This window comes from Podarcis raffonei, chromosome 3 (assembly GCF_027172205.1).
Source record: "Podarcis raffonei isolate rPodRaf1 chromosome 3, rPodRaf1.pri, whole genome shotgun sequence".
In the NCBI taxonomy this organism is placed as follows: Eukaryota; Metazoa; Chordata; class Lepidosauria; order Squamata; family Lacertidae; genus Podarcis; species Podarcis raffonei.
The window spans coordinates 97,696,903-97,716,841 of record NC_070604.1 but is presented as its reverse complement, the minus strand read 5'-3'; the positions used below and the strand labels follow the sequence as shown (position 1 = coordinate 97,716,841).

The window sequence follows — 19,939 nt, the reverse complement described above, 5'->3', positions numbered from 1 at the left end:
CCTCCCTTGTTTTAAACTTAACATTGTCTGGTTTTAAAATGTGTAATGATTTATATTAAAAGCAAGTAATAGACTGAAAATGAGACAGTTATACTTTGCAAGAGAATTTTCCACACAGTGAGTCTTCAACCCTGTGCCAAAGGATAGCAGCATCCGAATATAGCATACTAAAATTGTTCCAACAGAAGAGAGATGTTACGTGCCAGCTGAGAAATACAGTAGGTTCTGTGAAAGAGGGCAAATCATGATAAAAGCTAAACTATGCTGAGCAACAAGCTGAATTAAAAGGAGGTAATTATGTGACAGTGTTCTCTCTCAACTAAAATTCCTCACGGAATTTGCTGCTTAATGCTTCAGCTAACGTAGAATTGATGCTCAAACTCAGTGTCAACAGGTGTTCTCAAGCTGTTAGGTACTCTGGTCCAAAATGTAATGTCTTGTGTATCATCACTGCCATGTCCTCTTTGGCCAGTTATATATGCCACATCTACTGAACAGAATTTTTTTTGCTTAAAAATGAGACAACCCACATTTGTCTTGATTTATTGTTTTATTTCCATTCTCCTTGAAACACACATATACGCACAGAGAAACAATGTGCCTGATTCATGGCTTAAGAAATAGCACAGGTACATAAATAGGGCTCTTCTGGATCAGACCAGTGGCCCATCTAGTCCAGCATCCTGTTCTGACAGTGGCCAACCAGATGTCTGTTGGAAACCCATAATTTGATTTTAGTACAAACGCAATCACTCCTCCTGTGGTTTCCAGCAACTGGTATTCAGAAGCATTACTGCCTCCAGCTGTGGAGGCACAGCATCGTGATTAGCAACTGGTGTATACTGCTCAGCCAGTCTTGCTTCACTGTTCCCTGCCTAGAGCCAGGAGACACAAACCATGATACTTCACTTAGCAGTACGTACATGTGAGCCAGCATTCATGGTTTGTTTTTCTATAAGCAAACCACAAGAAGACACCGTTAGCACTATGGTTTTTCCATTCTAAGTCATAGGTCATTTCTTGCTGTGACTAACAGGACACATAAACTGATGATGTATAGGTATGGATATACAGTGGTACCTCGGGTTACAGACGCTTCAGGTGACAGACTCCGCTAACCCAGAAATAGTACCTTGAGTTAAGAACTTTGCTTCAGGGTGAGAACAGAAATCACACGGCGGTGGCATGGCGGCAGCGGGAAGCCCCATTAGCTAAAGTGGTACCTCAGGTTAAGAACAGTTTCAGGTTAAGAACGGACCTCCAGAATGAATTAAGTTCTTAACCCAAGGTACCACTATGGATATACTCACTCTTTTCTTCTTCTTACTCTCTTTGTACACATTTTTATATTAACATGCTATAATAATAATAATATTATAATAATAATTTATTATTTATACACCGCCCATCTGGTTGGGTTTCCCCAGCCACTCTGGGTGTTCCCAACAGAATATTAAAAATAGAATCAAACATTAAAAACTTCCCTAAACAGGGCTGCCTTCAGATGTCTTCTAAAAGTCAGACAGTTATTTATTTCCATGACATCTGATGGGAGGGCATTCCACAGGGTGGGCGCTGCTACTGAGAAGGCCCTCTGTCTGGTTCCCTGTAACTTCACTTCACGCAGTGAGGGAACCGCCAGAAGGCCCTCAGAGCTGGACCTCAGTGTCCAGGCTGAATGATGGGGGTGGAGACGCTCCTTCAAGTATACTGGTATAACACCATGAAGATATGCTTCTCAAGCTATACTTCAAAGCAGCTATGGTAACATGTAAAATATGAACTCACAAGTGACTAGTTCAGAGCTTTCCAAACTTTTCATGTTGGTAACACATTTTTTACATGTGTATCATTTTGCGACACAGTAATTCAGTTTTTCTAGCAAACCGTAGGTTAAACTAACCCCTTTTCCAGCCCTGGGAGGAATGGGGGAGCATTCACACAACACACCTACACACTGCAGTCAACACACCAACATGTCACAACGCACAGTTTGGAAGGCTCTCAACTAGTTACTTGTTTTATTCTCAGCACTTTGTTCTTTATCCTGTTTTTATCTTAAATTTTGATGCTGCATCACATCTTGTTGTATTACTCTTTAATTGCTTTTAACACATCTTTTTAAATAATAATCTTGTAAGCCACGCTGAGAAATTTCTGTTATAGGGAGGACTCTAAAAATGACAATAACATAAAAAGCTATATACCAATACGCATATAGGGATATTTATCTAACCACATATTTCATTGATGTGGTGTGGTAGGGTAGAGCTGACACCAGTGTCACTAAAGTTTGCCTGGGCAGAATGGGACAGGGCAGGGCAGGGCAGGGGTGAGGCTGAGATGGTGCAGATGCACTGATGGAGCCAATCTGGTGTTCCTGATAGTGCATCTGCACAGTCCCAACTTTGTCCCAGTCATGCACAGGTAAGATGTAGTGATGCCTGTTTTGGGATGGTAGCTCCATGACTCTGCTTCATCATACCAGCTGCTACTTGTTTCAAGCAATGCAGTGAGGATAGCAAGCAATCATATTTGGATGCAGTTTCTAATGTGGATTTTGATGGGTATCTGATTCCCCCCCCCCCCTGCAGTTCTTGATACAGCAAGTGGTATACATACAAAAGTCTACTTTCATGCACTGATTTCTTAGCTGGATCAGGACCTGCTTAAATAACATGTTGCAAATCTTGATGAGTTTTGGCATCCAGACCCCCCAAAAAGGTGGGGTGTGTGTGTGTGTAAGAGGTTTTCTCATTATCTTTCATTGGGAAGAAGAGACTTGAACAGAATGCTTAGACATAGATATATGCACGCAGCTGCTAAATGAGCAACTTCTGCCAAGTTTAGAGAGTGGGCAAGGCAGAGGCAAAAACATTTTATTACAGTGTCCAAAGTTATACCATATTAACTTGCTACAGCAATTAAGGAGATGTTGATGCTTTGTTAGTTCACTGATGGATATACAAAACTGGAAGGGTCCAACCTTAATATATATAATGTTGGAGATAGAGGTTTGGAAGAAAGATTGTTACTCTTTTATAGCAGAGTTAGCACAATGGTGATTGCTCTAAGCACATTAAAACTTAGTTAGATTTGCATCTGCCCTCATCCACCTTTAAACAAACGTTTCCCACAAAAATACTTAGGCTAAAATAAATCACAGTCACTTAGCTTTGCAAATAAGTGGATGTTTTACTCCAACAAGTCTCCATCCGTTAGCAGTAAAATGAAGATGAAAAAGTTTTTGGGTTAACAAAGGTGCAGACTATAAAATCTCCCTTTTGGAGAGATTTTGTTTACGGTGGTTCTTGCAGCTTGGAGCCACTGGCTGCATGGCTCGTTGTTTGTTCCAGGAAGCACAAAAGAGGAAAAAAGAATGGGAGGGTGGAAACAAAAGGCTGCAGGAGGCCTGCTAAGTTCCACGTGCATTGGCCCAGCTTACACCTTTCATGCACACAAGTGTGAGTCAGTATATTACAACATACAATTCAAGTGCCACTGAATTAATTATATTTAGCAAAACATGGCATACATTATGTGAACAGTTCAAGTAAAATCTTCAGCTTCAGTAAAGTTGGTGGGGTTTTGTTTCTGTATGGTCTTGAGGGTGTGCAGTGAAAAATAATGAGTTCATATTGTACGAGTAGATTATTTAGTGGCTGTCTATGAGTATCTGGTTCTCTTAGAGCACCAGAAAAATCCTCTTTGAAATGAATTTTCCCAAGAAAGCCTCTGTAGTGATATCATTTGTAAAGAGTAACAGGGCTCTTCAGTGGCAGTTTCACTGTGTTAGAAAGACAAATTGTTTCCTTGCAGAACACCCAAGTGCAGTTCAGTTTTAAGTGAGTTTAGCAATCCAATTAGGGCAAGATCTCCATATGAATGTTTTAATGTGATATATACTCCTAGGGAACATTTAAAAAGTGTCCTTATCTGCAGTACAAATTAGATGTGTAATTTAATGCCTTTAACTGATTTATCAACAGCTCAAGTTGTTTGTAATTTAGGATTTGGGAACAGCTCGCCACGTACAAAAGGTGGAAAGATATTCTGCATCATTTATGCCTTACTGGGAATTCCTCTCTTTGGTTTTCTGTTGGCTGGAGTTGGAGATCAACTTGGGACCATATTTGGGAAAGGAATCGCCAAAGTAGAAGACACGTTTGTTGTGAGTATGCTAAACATGTTGTCTTGAACCACAAATAACTTCTGTAACTTACAAAAATAATAATGTTGTTGTTGTTTAGTCGTTTAGTCGTCTCCGACTCTTCATGACCCCCCTGTTATATGCATATAACCCCCTGTTATATGCTTTATATTATTATTATTTTATAGGCAACAGGCATATAAAATAATAATAATATAAAGCATATAACAGGATCCACTACAAAACTACTAGAGGCAATTAATGCAATTAATCGTTTTACATGGTGGAAAAGCTTTGGAAGTTGTCGAGAGGTAAAGTGTGTACAGCTACATGTAGCACGAACAAGTACATGTTTAGGTTCCCAGAGCAAAGACCATGCCTCCTGCATTTCTTCTCTGGCCCTTCTGCTGCCCTGCTACCAAGGACTGTGGATTATTTGGAGCAGAGATGTAAAGGTGCACAAAGGGCTAAACATCTCTCGCACTTCTCTGCATCATGATGCCACCCCCCCAAAACTACTTTCCCCAATAAAATAATAGTAAGAAAAATGGCCATGAGGTGAATTGTACTACTTTTTCTGCAGTATCTATCTAAGTTGCCTAAGACAATGGTAAAACCCTGGTGCTTATATAAAGCCTTTACCAAAGGGCTTTTGGCCTTGAAAGTTATAAAAACACATTGCACAAGAAAGCAAGGAGGAAAAAGGAAGCTGTGTTGGGAGGAAATGCACAAGAATCATTGCACTCACTTTAATAATAAGAGCATGCCCAGAGCACATGTAAATAATTACTTTAGTTTCACCTGTGGAGTTTATGTATCATGACCACAGACATAAAAGGGTAAGAGTGACATTGAATTCCTGCAGCGACTTTGGTGCCATTTTTTTTTTAACCAACATCACACTATATTATCCTAGGAAATAAATTCCTTGAAGGCAAAATGTGTAGAACCCAAATGAGACTAATTTATATAACCAAAACAACCTAAGGCATAAGAAAATAAAGCACATCAATTTTACTTTATTCTGCATTTTTCGCAATCATGTATTTCTATTGTCAGCCCACGCTATCTTCTTATGAGACTTGTCTCCTTGGGTCTTGGGGAGACTCATTGCTGAAACTTATTTACCCTGTACCCATGAAAGATTCCCGCCCCCATTGTCAACCTTGTGCTTTTGCTCTTAGTGCTGTTTTGCTGCATGCTTTGTTTTCTTAGAAACTTTTAAACGTTGTGTCTAGAGGTTTTTAGTAAAAACATTAACATTTTATAAACACATACATGCATACATACAAAGCCACTGTTTTACTAATAATGGATTCTTCTCTTCTTCCATCCACCTTTCCCTTTCTTTGTTCTTCCGCCCCTCCCAGAAATGGAATGTGAGTCAGACAAAGATTCGCATCATATCGACAATAATATTCATACTGTTTGGTTGTGTGCTGTTTGTTGCTCTCCCTGCAGTCATATTCAAGCACATAGAAGACTGGGACACACTAGATGCAATATATTTTGTAGTTATCACCCTATCAACGATTGGGTTTGGTGACTACGTTGCAGGTAAGTTTTTTATAATTTTTTTACTAAAGTCTGCTGTTTCAGTTTTTTTAAAATATACAGAGATGTGTACACTATTTATTTATTTTATTCCTTAAGATTTATATGCTGCTTGTTAGTACACAGCAACAACAAACAAACAAACAAACCCAACAACCTCCAAGCAGTTTAGTGTCTTATTTATTTACTAAATTATTATTTCATTTATATACCACTCTTTATATAAAAGAAAAATCAGTGTGATTTACAGATTGTAACATGGAATATACAGCCACAACAACTAAGAAATGTATTTTGTGGTGTTATCTTGTATTTTTATGCTGCGAACCGTCCTGAGCTCTACGAATGAAAGGCAGTATACAAATGTAATAAATAAACAGATAAATAAACAAAATAAGAAAAACATTAAAATATTGGATACCAGGCTATCAGCAGCAAAATACAACCAACCAACTGCTTCAATTATCTCTGTAAAACATTATCAAAAGGACCTGAAAGGCTTTTGAAATATAGACTCCGACATATGAGAATATGTCATAATGTTTTCATCTATATAGGCTCATACTCGACTACTGAAATGTGTATGTTTTAAAATGTGAAAATGTCCTATTATTGTCATTTTCTTCTTGTATGAAACATGCATGAAAAACTTGATTCCTTTATCTGCTTCCATATGTATATATTATACAAAAATGACGTTGGGATTCTATTTCCATGCTCAAAAAACTGTGATCCTCATAGACAAGAATGGACTATGGTATGGTTATGTCGATAAAACCAACATAGAAGGAAGCATAAATAATTCCCAAAGGCATCTATTCTCCTGGCTGGTGTTCTATCAAAACTGGTATATTATTCAAAGCCATAGAACTGGTATTTTTATCTTGCTTTTATGCAACGAAATGCTTACCCTGGTTATGTTTACAGTAGGAACATTATGTGCAAATGCTCACTTAACTGTAGAACATTGACTAGAACATAGAGTATGTTAGTAATTTCTGTTAGTATAATTTTTTGCTCATTTTCCACTTCATGGACCACTTGATGCAACATTTTTTCATACAGTTCTAGTGTCATATCAAGACCATTTTTTAAAAAAAATATCCTGAGATACACCTCTGTACATTGGGATTCTCTCTGTATCTCAGTGGTAGACTATCTGCTTTGCATGTAAAAGCTCCCAGCTTCAATCCCAGGGATCTCCAGAGAGGGCAGAGAGAGATTCCTTGCCTGAAATCTGGTCAGTAAAAACAATGATGAACTAAATGAACCAATAGCCGTGATTCAGTGGCAGCTTCATATGGATTTTCTGCTAACTATACTGCTATCTGTGGGTTAAACCACAGAGCCTAGGACTTGCCGATCAGAAGGTCGGCGGTTCAAATCCCCTCGATGGGGTGAACTCCCATTGCTCGGTCCCTGCTCCTGCCAACCTAGCAGTTTGAAAGCACGTCAAAGTGCAAGTAGATAAATAGGTACTGCTCTGGCAGGAAGGTAAACGGCGTTTCCGTGCGCTGCTCTGGTTCACCAGAAGAGGCTTAGTCATGCTGGCCACATGACCCGGAAGCTGTATGCCGGCTCCCTTGGCCAATAAAGCGAGATGAGCGCCGCAACCCCAGAGTCAGCCACGACTGGACCTAATGGTCAGAGGTCCCTTTACCTTTACCTTTACCTTTACCTTTATACTGCTATCTGCACTGTTGGTTTGACTCTCTACCAAAAAGTAAAATGTGGAGTAAAAAATGGAGGACTTAAAGTAACAACTACAAAGGATCCCTCCTGGCATATTTTTTTTTTTGTGTGCACATGCATCATAGTATGTGCTCATGATGCTATACTATGCATCATAGTATGTGCTCATGGGGGCAGTCACATGTGACCCAGTTTTCAATGCACATGCAATGGCTTTGGGGTGGTCACACTGTTTCATTTCCAATCTGTGCATATCCTGTAACTTTCTGCTGAAATCCCTTAACAGTTACACCGCAAATGCTTTGGTTAATTTTTGTCCCACATTTGCTGCACTGTAGACCTTCTGGACAGCAATAATGTGGTAGCGTTGGGGAAGCATTGCAGAACAAACTGAAGCAGAGTGCAATCACCATTTCATATTGTATGCTTTAAGGGTATACATTATATCTGTGTGTGTGTCTGTGAGTGAGAGAGTTTGTGGTTTTTCTTTTATGATTTTAATTATACATTATACTTATTTTAATTTTTATATTTTTACAACTTGTCCTAGGTACATTTGGTAAAGTGTGGGCTATAAATGCAAATCATAAATAAACAAACACAACTTGAATTGATCAGACCGTTGCCCAGGCTTTTCATAGAAAAGGGACCCAAAGTAATCTTGTCTACTCACTAAGTAATTGATCCACTCACTAATCTTCCATAGGTCACAGTAGACAATCCAGACCAAGGTTTTACTTGGAGGGAGCAGATTTGTGTCTGCATTTCTTGCAAACTTATGGAAAAGATTTAAGCCATATACAGGTACTGCAGGGAAAGACGAAACTACACACACACACACACACACACACACACACACACACTTCATATGCTTGACTTAATTCTTGCTTTGCTTAATGTGTTTTTGGTGACATTCAAACCAGAAAGCTATGGTCTAGGGGCACTCGCTTCAAACCAGGATCATAAGAAGAACCCTGCTGATTCATTCCAAATGCCAATCTAGTCCACCAGCTTCTATCTCATAGTGATGAACCAGAAGTCTACAAACAGGATATGAGGACAATAGCCCTCTTGCTGTTGTTCTCTGGCAACTTATATAAGAAGCATGTTACCTATGATCCTGGAAGGAGCATAAAGACATCATGACTAGTAGTCTTTGACAGCTTTATCATTCCTTGTCCAGTCCATATTTATTTATTAAATTTGTATCCCATCCTTCATCTCAGGGCAGCTCACAATGTAAAAATACAAGATAAAAACACAAAATACACAATAAAAAGAAGAGCAGAAAAAACAACAGCCCAAACCAATAAACCCCCCTCCCTGCCTCCCTCTTGTCACCACATATATGAAAATAGATTCCATAATTTAAGTATGGGCTGTGGGAAGGAGTACATCCTTTTATTTGTCCTGAGTTTTCCACTACTCCACTTCATTTGATGAGTCTATGTTCTGGTAATTTTATAATAATAATATAATAATAATTTATTATTTATACCCCGCCCATCTGGCTGAGTTTCCCCAGCCACTCTGGGCGGCTTCCAATCAAGTGTTAAAAATAATACAGCATTAAATATTAAAAACTTCCCTAAACAGGGCTGCCTTCAGATGTCTTTTAAAAAGAAGATAGCTGCTTATTTCCTTCACATCTGAAGGGAGGGCGTTCCACAGGGCGGGCGCCAGTACCGAGAAGACCCTCTGTCTATGCATGTCTATCATGCTCTACATGCCCAGTTGCCTTTTTCTAAATGAAATAAGTAGCTGTAAACTTTAGAACCTTTCCTTACAGGAGAGCGGATCCAGCCCTTGATGATTTTGGTTGCAATTTTCTTCCATTTTCTCAGCTGTACAATATCCTTTTAGAGATGCAGCAACCAGAACTATATACAGTATTCCAAGTATGGCACTGGCAGGTTTATTTTCCTTAATAATAATCCCTAACATGCAATTTCAAAAGGTTATCCACCATGGCCCTGTGATGTAAGGGTTGTTTGCTCCCCTGCACACGGCCTTATACTTAACTAGATTTGACCATAATGCCCATTCCACAGTTCTGGAAATATTTTGTTGGAGCTCTTCAAAATCCCTTTTTGTTGTTACCACCTGAATAATTTGGTATCATTTGCAAACTTATCCACCTTGTGACTCGTTTCTAACTCCAGAAAAAGTTATGAACAAGGGGAATTGCACGAGTCTCACTCCCAATACAGATCCTTTGAGAACTTAGCTTCTTACATTCTTTTATTGTGAGAACTTATTTATTCATTCCTATTCTCTACTTCCTGATCTTTAACAAGTTGCTGATCAAGAAGAGGACCCATAATCTTATTCCATGATTGCTAAATTTGTTCAGAAGCCTTTTTTGGTGAGAGCCTTTGTCAAAACCTTTTTCCAAAGCCCAGCCACACAAAGTTCACTGGGTTGCTTCTGTCTGCTTTCTAATACTCTCAAATAACTCCGAAAGACTAATGAGACTACCTTTTCAGTGGTCATATTGATTCTTCATCAGCAATACATTCTTCTATATTCTTTATATTATATTTATAAATGCTTTCACCAAACTTTCCCAGAACTGATTTAAGCTAGCTGGCCTATAATTTTCCTGTTTCTTCCTGAATCCCTTCATTAAAAACTTGTGTTACATTGTCTGCTTTCCACTTCTCAGGTGAAGAGGCCAATCATAGGTACAATTTGTATCTTTTTGTTGGCAGTTGAGCAATTTCAATGCAATACTTGGACTTTTAAGCTTTTTCTTTAACAGCTACTTCTAATGTCATCACTTTTATTATTTTTTATTAAACCAATTTCAAAAGCAGTTTTCCATGCTGCATGAGGTCTGGTATATGAGGAAAACTAATCTAAAGCTCCATATGGTTCAATTTTGATGGCTCTTTAAAACAATTCTCCATATCAGGTATACAGAAAGATAATTTTATACAAGTTAACATAGTAATATGATTGAGATTTGAAGTTCTCTGCTATTAGTTTACTTTGCTTGTTTGAAACATTTATATCCTGTCTTCCCTAAATGTTCAAGCTTGACAGTACAAGGGGGTAATTCGTATAAAATAAAAACTGGAACAATTTTGTACTATAAAACATTAACAAATACAATAAAAGACTAAAAACATAATTCAAAAGAAGAAACAACGCAGTGGAAGACTGGAAGAGCAATCCATAAGAACAGGAATAAAACCAATCAAGCAGCTTTTAAGAAAGGCACTACAAATTGACATTTCTTCCCCAAAAGGAAGGTCAACCATGCACTGTAGTGAAATCCCATCAGGATTAGCAGCATGGTGGACTTTTCTGTACAGGAACTCCAGAGTCTGGACACTATCACCAAAAGAGTCCCCTCCCTGGTCTCAGCTATACATGATTTGGGGGGGCCTCTGCAGATGAACGTGGGTATGTGATCATTCGATAAGGTGGTCCTTGGTACTATGGGTCCAAGCCATATAGAGCTTCAAAGGTGCATTACTAGTGTTTTGAACTGAGCCTGGAAATAAACTGGGAGAAATGCAGCTCAGAAATGATGTAATATGCTTCTGATCACAAGCATTCTTCAAAGGTAGCACCGTGTGAAACACTTTGAAGTACTTCAGATGTGATGCTATTAAGACAAGTATCACAATTGGCATACTTGAATTAGATTTTACCTGCCTATTGCAGGATTAGAGATAGTTGGTCCACTAGTCTAAGTGAGGCATCAGCACATCTGGTCATAGATGTCACCTGAGCATTCAGGGTCAATACTATATACATAGGCATTCCCAAACTATGAATCTGTGCTTTCCAGAAAACACCACAGGGCTGAGTCCTGATTCCTGGAGTAGCTATTCTGCTGACCAGAATCTCATCTGTCTTCTTAGCATCAAGCCTTATTTTTTAGTCTCCATCATTACTGGCTCCAGAACTTCAACAGCATTTCTGGAATGTGATGAAAATGAGAGATAAGAGTTGGGCATCATCTCCAAATTGGTGGCATCACAATTCAGATCTCCTGACAAACCCTCACAGTCATTTCACATAGATGTTAAGTAGTATGGGGAAACAGACTGGGAACCTAAGATAACCCAGATAGGCCAGCAGCCATTGAGTCAACAGGTATCCCATAAGTACCACCTTCTGAAATTTCCTCTTTGGTGAAGGAGTGGAAACATCTAATATAGTTTCCCAGAGCCCCATGTCAGAGAGGAGCTCCAGAAGAATACCATACGCCACTGAGATTTTTTGAACAACCAGCAAGGATAACCTTCCCTTGTTCAGGTGTGTGCCTGTGTGGTTTTTATACTTTCCTTCATTCTGCAAACAAAATAAAATAATGGAGTGTGTATCCTGAACAAATAACTTGGCAGAACAAAGCAAATATAATTGCATAGGTCAGGGCTACTTTAATATGTGAAAAGATTTCTGATGGTGATGAGTCATGCATCTCATTCAAGAACTGGCATTTGAAGACAGCTGTCTGGCTTCTACCTACTCTAGTCAAAAATGCCCAGCCAAAGTTTTATTTATTTTTTGTTAGCGTGTATATTATCTCCTCTCCTCTTATAGATGTTAATGTTATTTCACTTCAACTCTCCATGTTGCCTTTTGATGGCCAAAACACATTAAACCCCCAAACCCTTTCACAGTGGACTTTGTAGTGGCGGGGCAACAGTTGGATTGGATAGAAGTTTCCCTTTGCTATTCCTGGCCTTCACCCACAGAGTGATACCAGTGTCACTCCACTAGCATGCAGCTCCCCATTGTACCCACCAAACATACTTTTGCCTGCTGAAATCACTCTGCCAGCTCCGTGCTGGTGCAGCAATTTACCTGCCTGCCCTCCTTCTGCCCCAGCATGAGTGTCAAGGCTGTTGTGGTTCCACTGCTTCATTACACCTCACCACTTTTAATCAACCTGCTAGTCACCAGCCAGGTATCCTTGAACATTAAAACATTAAATCCACTATTTGAAAATGTGCTTTGGAAAATTATGTTTCTGAAAGGACTGAGTAGGAAGCTTAGAGAATCCTTACAGAGATAAGTGGCAGAAGCATTTGCAAATAGATCAATAAATGAAATAGACCTGGAGAGGTTTTTACCTTTATTAGAAATGCTAGTAGAATCTTTTTTGAAATAACAATAGACGATAAAGAGATGGAAGATGGATGGTGTTGATAGCTGATTATTCAGCTGCAGGAATATATTTGTTCCCACTTTTATTTTATTTTTTTAAGGAATGCTTTCACTTCTTCTCTACAGTCTGTTGCTGAAAGATATCACTTTTTGTACAATAATGAAAATATTTCCACTTGTGTAAAGTATCTCTACTTCTTTCATCCAGCAAGATGCTGTATATAATTGCAGGTGATGTTAAGACTCTTCTTTCTTTCAGCATGTGCTACTGCCAAATGGCAAGCTACTCTTTAATCTCGGAGAGTGTAAAAGTGGGTTGACTAGCGAGGAGATTTACTGAAAGAAAAATAATTTAGACAAATCCCAGAGTATGCATGGTATAACACAACCATTTATGCAATCATCTTAAGATCAGATCTGTATACAATATATCTATGCCTAATGTGTGTGAATGTCTATACACAGATGTGCCAATCCAAAAATCGATGCATGCTCCCATTTTTATATGGCTCTCTTGTGCATGTAGAACACTCCATTCATTTCAGTAGAGGGATTTCTTCATGCAAACCATGGATTATGTCTTTGAAAATGTTCTCCCTATATAAATGAATAGAATAACCTGTTCAGGTTATGGGATCCTTTTGCTCTTATGGGATTGCTTTGTATATATTTCATACTTTGCCTGAAAAAAAATCTCAGAATCTGAGAGAAAAGGGTAATGCAACAACCAGAGAAATTTGCATTTGGCGAACTGCTTTATGCTGCAATACATGTACGAACATTTACAGGACAGAACTTCCCAATGAATCTAGATGCTTATGATAAATATTCATTTTTCTTTATACCTGTTTTGAAAACAATCTAATTCAATGATCTATTATTCCTTACATTTCAACTGTGACCTTTGCCACTGAACAAATTATTTACTGCTGGCTTAAAATGCCCATAAGTGTAGTAGATGTCTAAATTAATAGTCCACATGAATGAGAAAGAGGTCATTTTTGATGCATTGAAATCTTTATGGTTGCAATTATCATCTGATATATGAGCTGAGAAAAGCACCTTGAGAAACAATTCATAGCCTTGCTTGAAGAATTAGGGTACAATAAGGTCACATCCACACCATACATTTAATGCATGTGACTTCCGAAAGAATTTTGGGAACTGTAGTTTAAAGGTGCTGGGAACTGTAGCTGTGTGAAGGAGTAAATTACAGAATTCTTTGAGGGAAGCCATGTGTTTTAAATGTATGGTGTGGTTGTGACCTGAGTGTAAATTCTCTTCTGGTTTGAAATGAAACAATTCCATTAACAATTCCAGAAAAATACATTGCTCTGTGAAGGCGAAAAGTTAGAAAGCTTTTCCATGTACATTGTCATCTTCCAACATGATGACAGAGGTCATGCTAAATATAGTAACAAAGCTACATGAGACTACGTTACGAGCAGATGAAAACAGAAACATATTAAAGACTATAGAATTAGAGCTAATTCTCTCTGAAGCATAATTTCAAGCAGGCAAAGTGTGGTACAGTTTCGTGTTTAGATGTAGACGGCAGAGGTTCACATTCCTGTTCTGCCACGAAACCCTCATGGTAGACTTTGACAAGTCATTATCTCAGCCTGATCTGCTTTGCAAGATTATTGCAAGGGAAGAGCTGTGAAAAGTGACATACTGATTAAGAGGTGTCATGGATCGAGGTGTTGTAGAACTCACATGATGAGCAGAGGTGTTGCAACAGTGCTCACTAGAAATGGATAAGTAATGGATAATATAATGCAAAGGCCGTTTCCTTCTGGCCAGACTGACTGCTGCTGCTGCTGCTTAGCACTATCCGGGCAAACTACAGAGATTCAGTTGACTAGGAAATAAAATGAAATAAAAGGAAGGAAAATCGCAGCTTTTTAGGGCCCAGGGATTCCTAACTCCTGGTGCTGAAACAAATCACTCCTCATTCACAACTCACCTCACTTGGTTGGCTAAAATAAGCTGAAAGGCAGGAGCTAGTTCATCAGCTGCATCATCATCATCATCATCATCATCATTATTATTACCCCACCCTCCCCAGCCAAGGCCGGGCTCAGGGCGGCTAACAAGCAATAATAAAAACAAGTTGAACGAATACTTTGAACGAATGCTTTGCTTCCTAATATTCTTCCTGGAATTCCAACAGACTTGTTCCCCCACCCCCAAAGAAAGATGATAGCGTGAACCCCCTTACAGGCAGGACCCTCGTGCAATTGCTCCAACTGCACCATTGATAATCTGGCCTTGCCTAGAATAACAGCAGTGTGACACAGATTCTTAATTTAATTTCTGAGGCTCTTTAGACCTGAGGCTTTCCTTAGTATAACGTAGTAAAGATCCCTGGGTCCTTCTAAAATTTTAAGTGTTGCAGCCACCCCTAAGTTCAGCTTGCTAGGTCTTTACTAAGATTGTTTCCTTAGCAAATGTAGCATTTTAAGGGAAATGTGCAAAGTATTGTACAACAATATATTTTGTTCACATCTTGAAGGCTAGCTGCAGATCATTTGCCGCTGCTTTAAAGTTCTTCTGCAATGCCTACATTCGGTTGAAGTTGATGATAGAGCTGCCAGCTGGCTGCAGACTACAGCAGTGGCCTAAGAATGTTAAGAGGAAGACTTAAACAATTTCACTAATGTACTGGAGTCAATGAAATTGCTTACCCTGTAATTGAAAGCAGTGTTAAATACTCACGACAGGTTTATCCTCACGTAACCTCAAAATGCCTGGAACATTAAGTGCCTGTCATTGCAGTCAGCTTGGCCTACCACTAGGTGACAATGCTTAACTTAGAAAATATGGAGATGTGCAAAAATTCACATCAGTCAAAAGTACAAAACTTGAGGTAAACCTTCTTAGCACTTTTTTTAAAGAATTGTATTCAAAGCTTTGCCAGTCCTGGTGTCAAGGTTGGCCTTAGGCATTTCTGATATCCAAAATATTAAAATGGCACCTACCTTTTTGTTTGCACTGGATCCCTAGGAAGCCTAGATGAGGCTTCCTTCTCCCTACCCCAGTTTAATTTATGAAACTGTGCCAGCCCTTGCTGAATTCCTGGTTTTGCCTTCTGTAACTCTCCAGTGAGCCCTTGCACTCAGAATGGATTCCTGGTGCTCATATACATTTCATCCTGAGCTTTCTGAACTCGCTACCAATACCTGGCCTCCTTTGCTGCCCCTTTTGAATAAAACCCTGTATCCTTAGTCAACTTCTTGCTTCTTCTTTGGAATTCCCACCTGGTAAGCATAGCGTTGCCTCCTAGGGGTGGGTAGTGATGAATTCAGACCCAGTGCTAGACTATGACATCATTTCTTCTTATCCCTGGCCATAAATGCTTCAGTCAATATAAAACCCTCACTGAATGGTGACCCTGAATATTGCAAATGTAAAACAGAATTACTAAAATGGGTTATGTATTCCAGAGTAGCGACTATTTAATTCATCCATTCATTCAAACATTTTATATGTCACTTAACTATAATAGTTTGTAGGCTGTTTACAGAAGTACAATACAAAGAAAAAGAAAATGAAAACTATAAGATCAGACTGCCCTGAAGATCTCAATGATTGGGCAGAGATATAAGGGATCTTCAGGTAGCCTCCTGCTTATAATGCACAAAGCTTTAAAACAAATTTCCATTGTCATTTTCGTTTCACTTTTAATCTGTATACAACAAATGTATACTAGTATACCATACTATTGAACCATGCTGTATAGTGGATTGATATGTTAGCCCGCAGAAATTTCAGGTATTTGCCTTTTATTATTTGTCAGTGGTTCTCAGTTCTTTTAAGCCAAATAGTAGTACTTTAACAACCATTGTCTGCATTGTAGAACTGGAGCTTTTTTCTTTTGTTCTTCTTTCTTTTTCTTTTCATTTTTGGTAAAACTGCTTTCCATAGATTTTTAAAGACTGCTGTACTGTGTATGGAATGGGCCAGCATTGAGTAGTTGTATCAAGTATTCAGATGTAGCCAAACTGGTTTTTGGAGCAAGCTGAATGTGTGTAAGACAGCATTCTTTGTGATTCCAGCTTTTAATTCATTACTGCTAAAATCCATTGGTTTCAGTGGTAATAAGTGAATGTTAATGTACACATGAGTCTGTATGTGGAATATGGAAACTGTTTTTCACATGTTTAATACAAAAATAGTCTGAATTCAAATATTTTACAGTACAGTTGTATCACATCTACTCAGAATTTAGTTGCATTGAAGCATAGGATTGCAACCCCAGTTGCACAGTTTACCTATGATTCTGTGGCCTGCTTAACAAAAGGAGGGGGAGGGAATTGTGGATGCAATCCAGCTATTTTAAAGTTTAATTGAGCTTTTTGCTAAATAATAGTTTAGAATTATATGAATGAGCCCTCCAAAGACCATCTTGTGGCCAGGAGGAGAGTGGAAACCTTCATTTGCACTTTAAAACTACGGTAACGACTTCCTCATTGTGTAAACCTCAGGAACACTAGCTAGTTAAAACTGTGGTTTGTACAAACAAATTAGGGTCCACTTGTGGTTCATGATTCCAGTCTGTTAGTTTAAACTTGGCAGAATTCCCCTGAATCCGGATGAAATTAGGAACTCTTGGTGAGTTTAATATTTTTCTGGTCTTCTCTCAGCCATGCCAAAGCTGGAGAGAGAAAAGGGAGCTTTAAAGCTTACACATGCCATGTTAAACTATCATTTAGTATTATATTCAAACCAGGCAACTGAGTTCAGTGGGAAAGATTTACGATTGTGCATGCCATTGTCACAAAAATAAATGAAACTTACAAGTTACCTGCTTTTGGTAAGAAAGTTGGCTGGATTTTGGCCTCATTGGGGCTTTCATCTGTATGCTTCATGGTTGAATTTCTTTCTACTAAAGCTATTGCGCTGCAATATGATAAGTACAGAGAAAAGGAATGGCCAATATTTTTCATGAATTGGAATGAAAAGTAAATAAAGTATGATCAGTATAAATCGGAAAGCTATATTTATGTGCATTTTTTTTTAAAAAAAGGAACTTTGTCTTTTCAGGGGGGTCAGATATTGAATATTCTGATGTCTACAAACCAATGGTATGGTTCTGGATCCTTGTAGGCCTTGCATATTTTGCTGCTGTCCTGAGCATGATCGGTGATTGGCTACGAGTTATATCCAAAAAGACCAAGGAAGAGGTAAGGAACTTGAAGCAGTCTGATTATGACTCAAATATTCTCCATTTTTACAAAGTTTAAGTTTGTAAGCCTAGTTTAAGAATTTTTATTTAGTTAATATCAAACAGTGCTACAAAATACCACTACAAGAATGTAAAAACTGCTCTAGTAATTGCTTAATATTGTTTACAGTTCCATTTCTACAAACCTGGTAACAAGTTGTTCTAGCTGCAACATAATAAAACACATTTTAACATCTTAACATTTCTAGAGCTATTTTAGTCTTTGTTTAATAGATTCATAATTAGATATTGGTGCGATTTATTTTTCTTTTATCATTCATCCCTGCTGGTGTACATTGTTTCAGATTTGTGCATATTTATCTAAATTTTCCACATAGCTTCCAAAATCTTTTCTCCCATATCCCCACCCCATTTTTTAATGTAATCCACTTTTATCCTCTTCCTTATACGTTATCATTTTGTATATTTGAGACAACGTGGCTGATAAAAATATTAATCTTTCCAAAGAATACATCTGTCTTAATCCACTTTCTTGAGTTCTTAGCCAATTGTTTAGAAAATCTTTTATTTGACAATTTTCAAATAATACGGGCCTTGTATCACTCAGCTTTTCCCTTGGATGACGGAAGAACTTGATCTGGCTATTATTAATCCAATCAGCAACTTTGTCAGTGTCATTTCCAATTTTGTTAAATTGTGGCTAAAATAGCTGAAAAGTTAATGGGCATTTTGAAATGCAGTAGTAGTTTTTTAAAAAATTCCCATAAAACAGGGGACAGGGGGCACTACTAATCCTTTTTACTACGTTTCTATTTTTATTTTCCAAAAACACTTTCTGTCAGCTTCCAAGAAAACATTGTACCAAATGATTTCTGAAATTTGTATTTAGATAAAAATACCAATCTACAATCCTTCCCAAACAATCAACATGATAATTAGCTGGAAATGAACAATCTTCTTCAACCCTGTTGGTGCACATTATTTTAGAGAAAATCATTCACAATTCACTGTCATGCTTCCATTTTTAGCTCTCTTTTAGCTATTTGTGTATGCAGCAACAAAAATGTTATTTTATAAATAATATTAATTTTAATGTTGATATTCTTCCAAAAACAATAAATTTAATAAATCTCCATATTTCCTGCTTTGCTTTCATATTTGCTTCTAACATATCACAGTTTAATAATTCAAGTTGTCATTTTGTCCTAGGAAAAAAAAGATTCCTATATATTTCAGGTTTTAAAAACAACAGTCTGGATTTTTCTTTTTATACTCTTAATCTTCTTAATTGTTGTTATGAAAGCTGAAAGATGACTATTATGTTTCATTAATATTAATTTTATATCCCACTACTTTTCTAACAATTTCTAACAAATTCATAAACTAAACTAGTGACCTTTCTGGTTCAGTAATTATTAGAGCTACGTTATCTGCATATCCACAAAGTTTAAATTTCTGCTTTGCCATCTTCTGCTCTTTCATGTTAGAGTTATCCCATATATTAATCAGAAAACAATCTAAATACAAATGGAAAAGTATGATGATAATGGGCAGTATTGTCCTGTTCCTTTCTGCAAGTAAAACTATGATGACAATCTATCATTCACTAATTATATTGTCTGTGTGGCCAGAATCATACTTCTGCATCACCTGAAAAAGATAGAACCACTTGATCCTATCAAAAGCTTTTTCACATCTATAAAAGTTATAATTGCAGTTCCTTCTGCCCCCGTTTATATAATCCAACAGTTTTATCACCTGTTGTTCCATTAAAGTTCTATCTCTCCTATCCAAAGGAGCCTAGGACAACAAATATCAAAGCAGTAAAATAGCACAAGTAAAAACAAAAACACATTTAAAACATTTACAAACAGCCACACACACACACCTAATAATTTAAAGGTTGCTGGAAACAAGATCTTTCAGCCATCAAGTGCCTGGGTGAACAGGTATGTTTAAAAATTCCTCCTGAAGGTTAATGAGAGAGACAGATGCATGTCACTAGAGAGTCTGTATGCAAAAGGAGAATCATCCCTGAGAAGGCACCACCGCCATCAGGGTCTCCTCTGCTAATTATAAAGTTGTTTAATATTGGAGTTGGTGCTGTCTTAGTTTTAAGAACTATGGAAGGAGGTTTATACATTATACAGGAGCCAGCAACAAAAACCATCCCAATGAAAAGGAAATGCAAGAAAGCAAAGTGGCTGTCCAACGAGACCTTACAAATAGCG

At 37.9% G+C, this 19,939-nt stretch overlaps 1 protein-coding gene across 2 annotated transcripts in view; it reads left to right on the top strand.

Moving 5' to 3' along the window:
• Positions 1-19,939, top strand: part of KCNK2 (potassium two pore domain channel subfamily K member 2) — a 90,849-nt gene that overhangs the window by 49,836 nt on the left and 21,074 nt on the right. Inside the window, exons 4-6 of one of the 2 annotated variants that reach the window (XM_053383189.1) lie at positions 4,011-4,171; positions 5,521-5,707; positions 17,567-17,706. In XM_053383189.1, the coding sequence (XP_053239164.1) occupies positions 4,011-4,171; positions 5,521-5,707; positions 17,567-17,706 (488 nt within the window). Of the gene's footprint in view, positions 1-3,989; positions 4,172-5,520; positions 5,708-17,566; positions 17,707-19,939 lie in introns of both variants that reach the window. The other variant, XM_053383188.1, reaches the window with a different exon arrangement.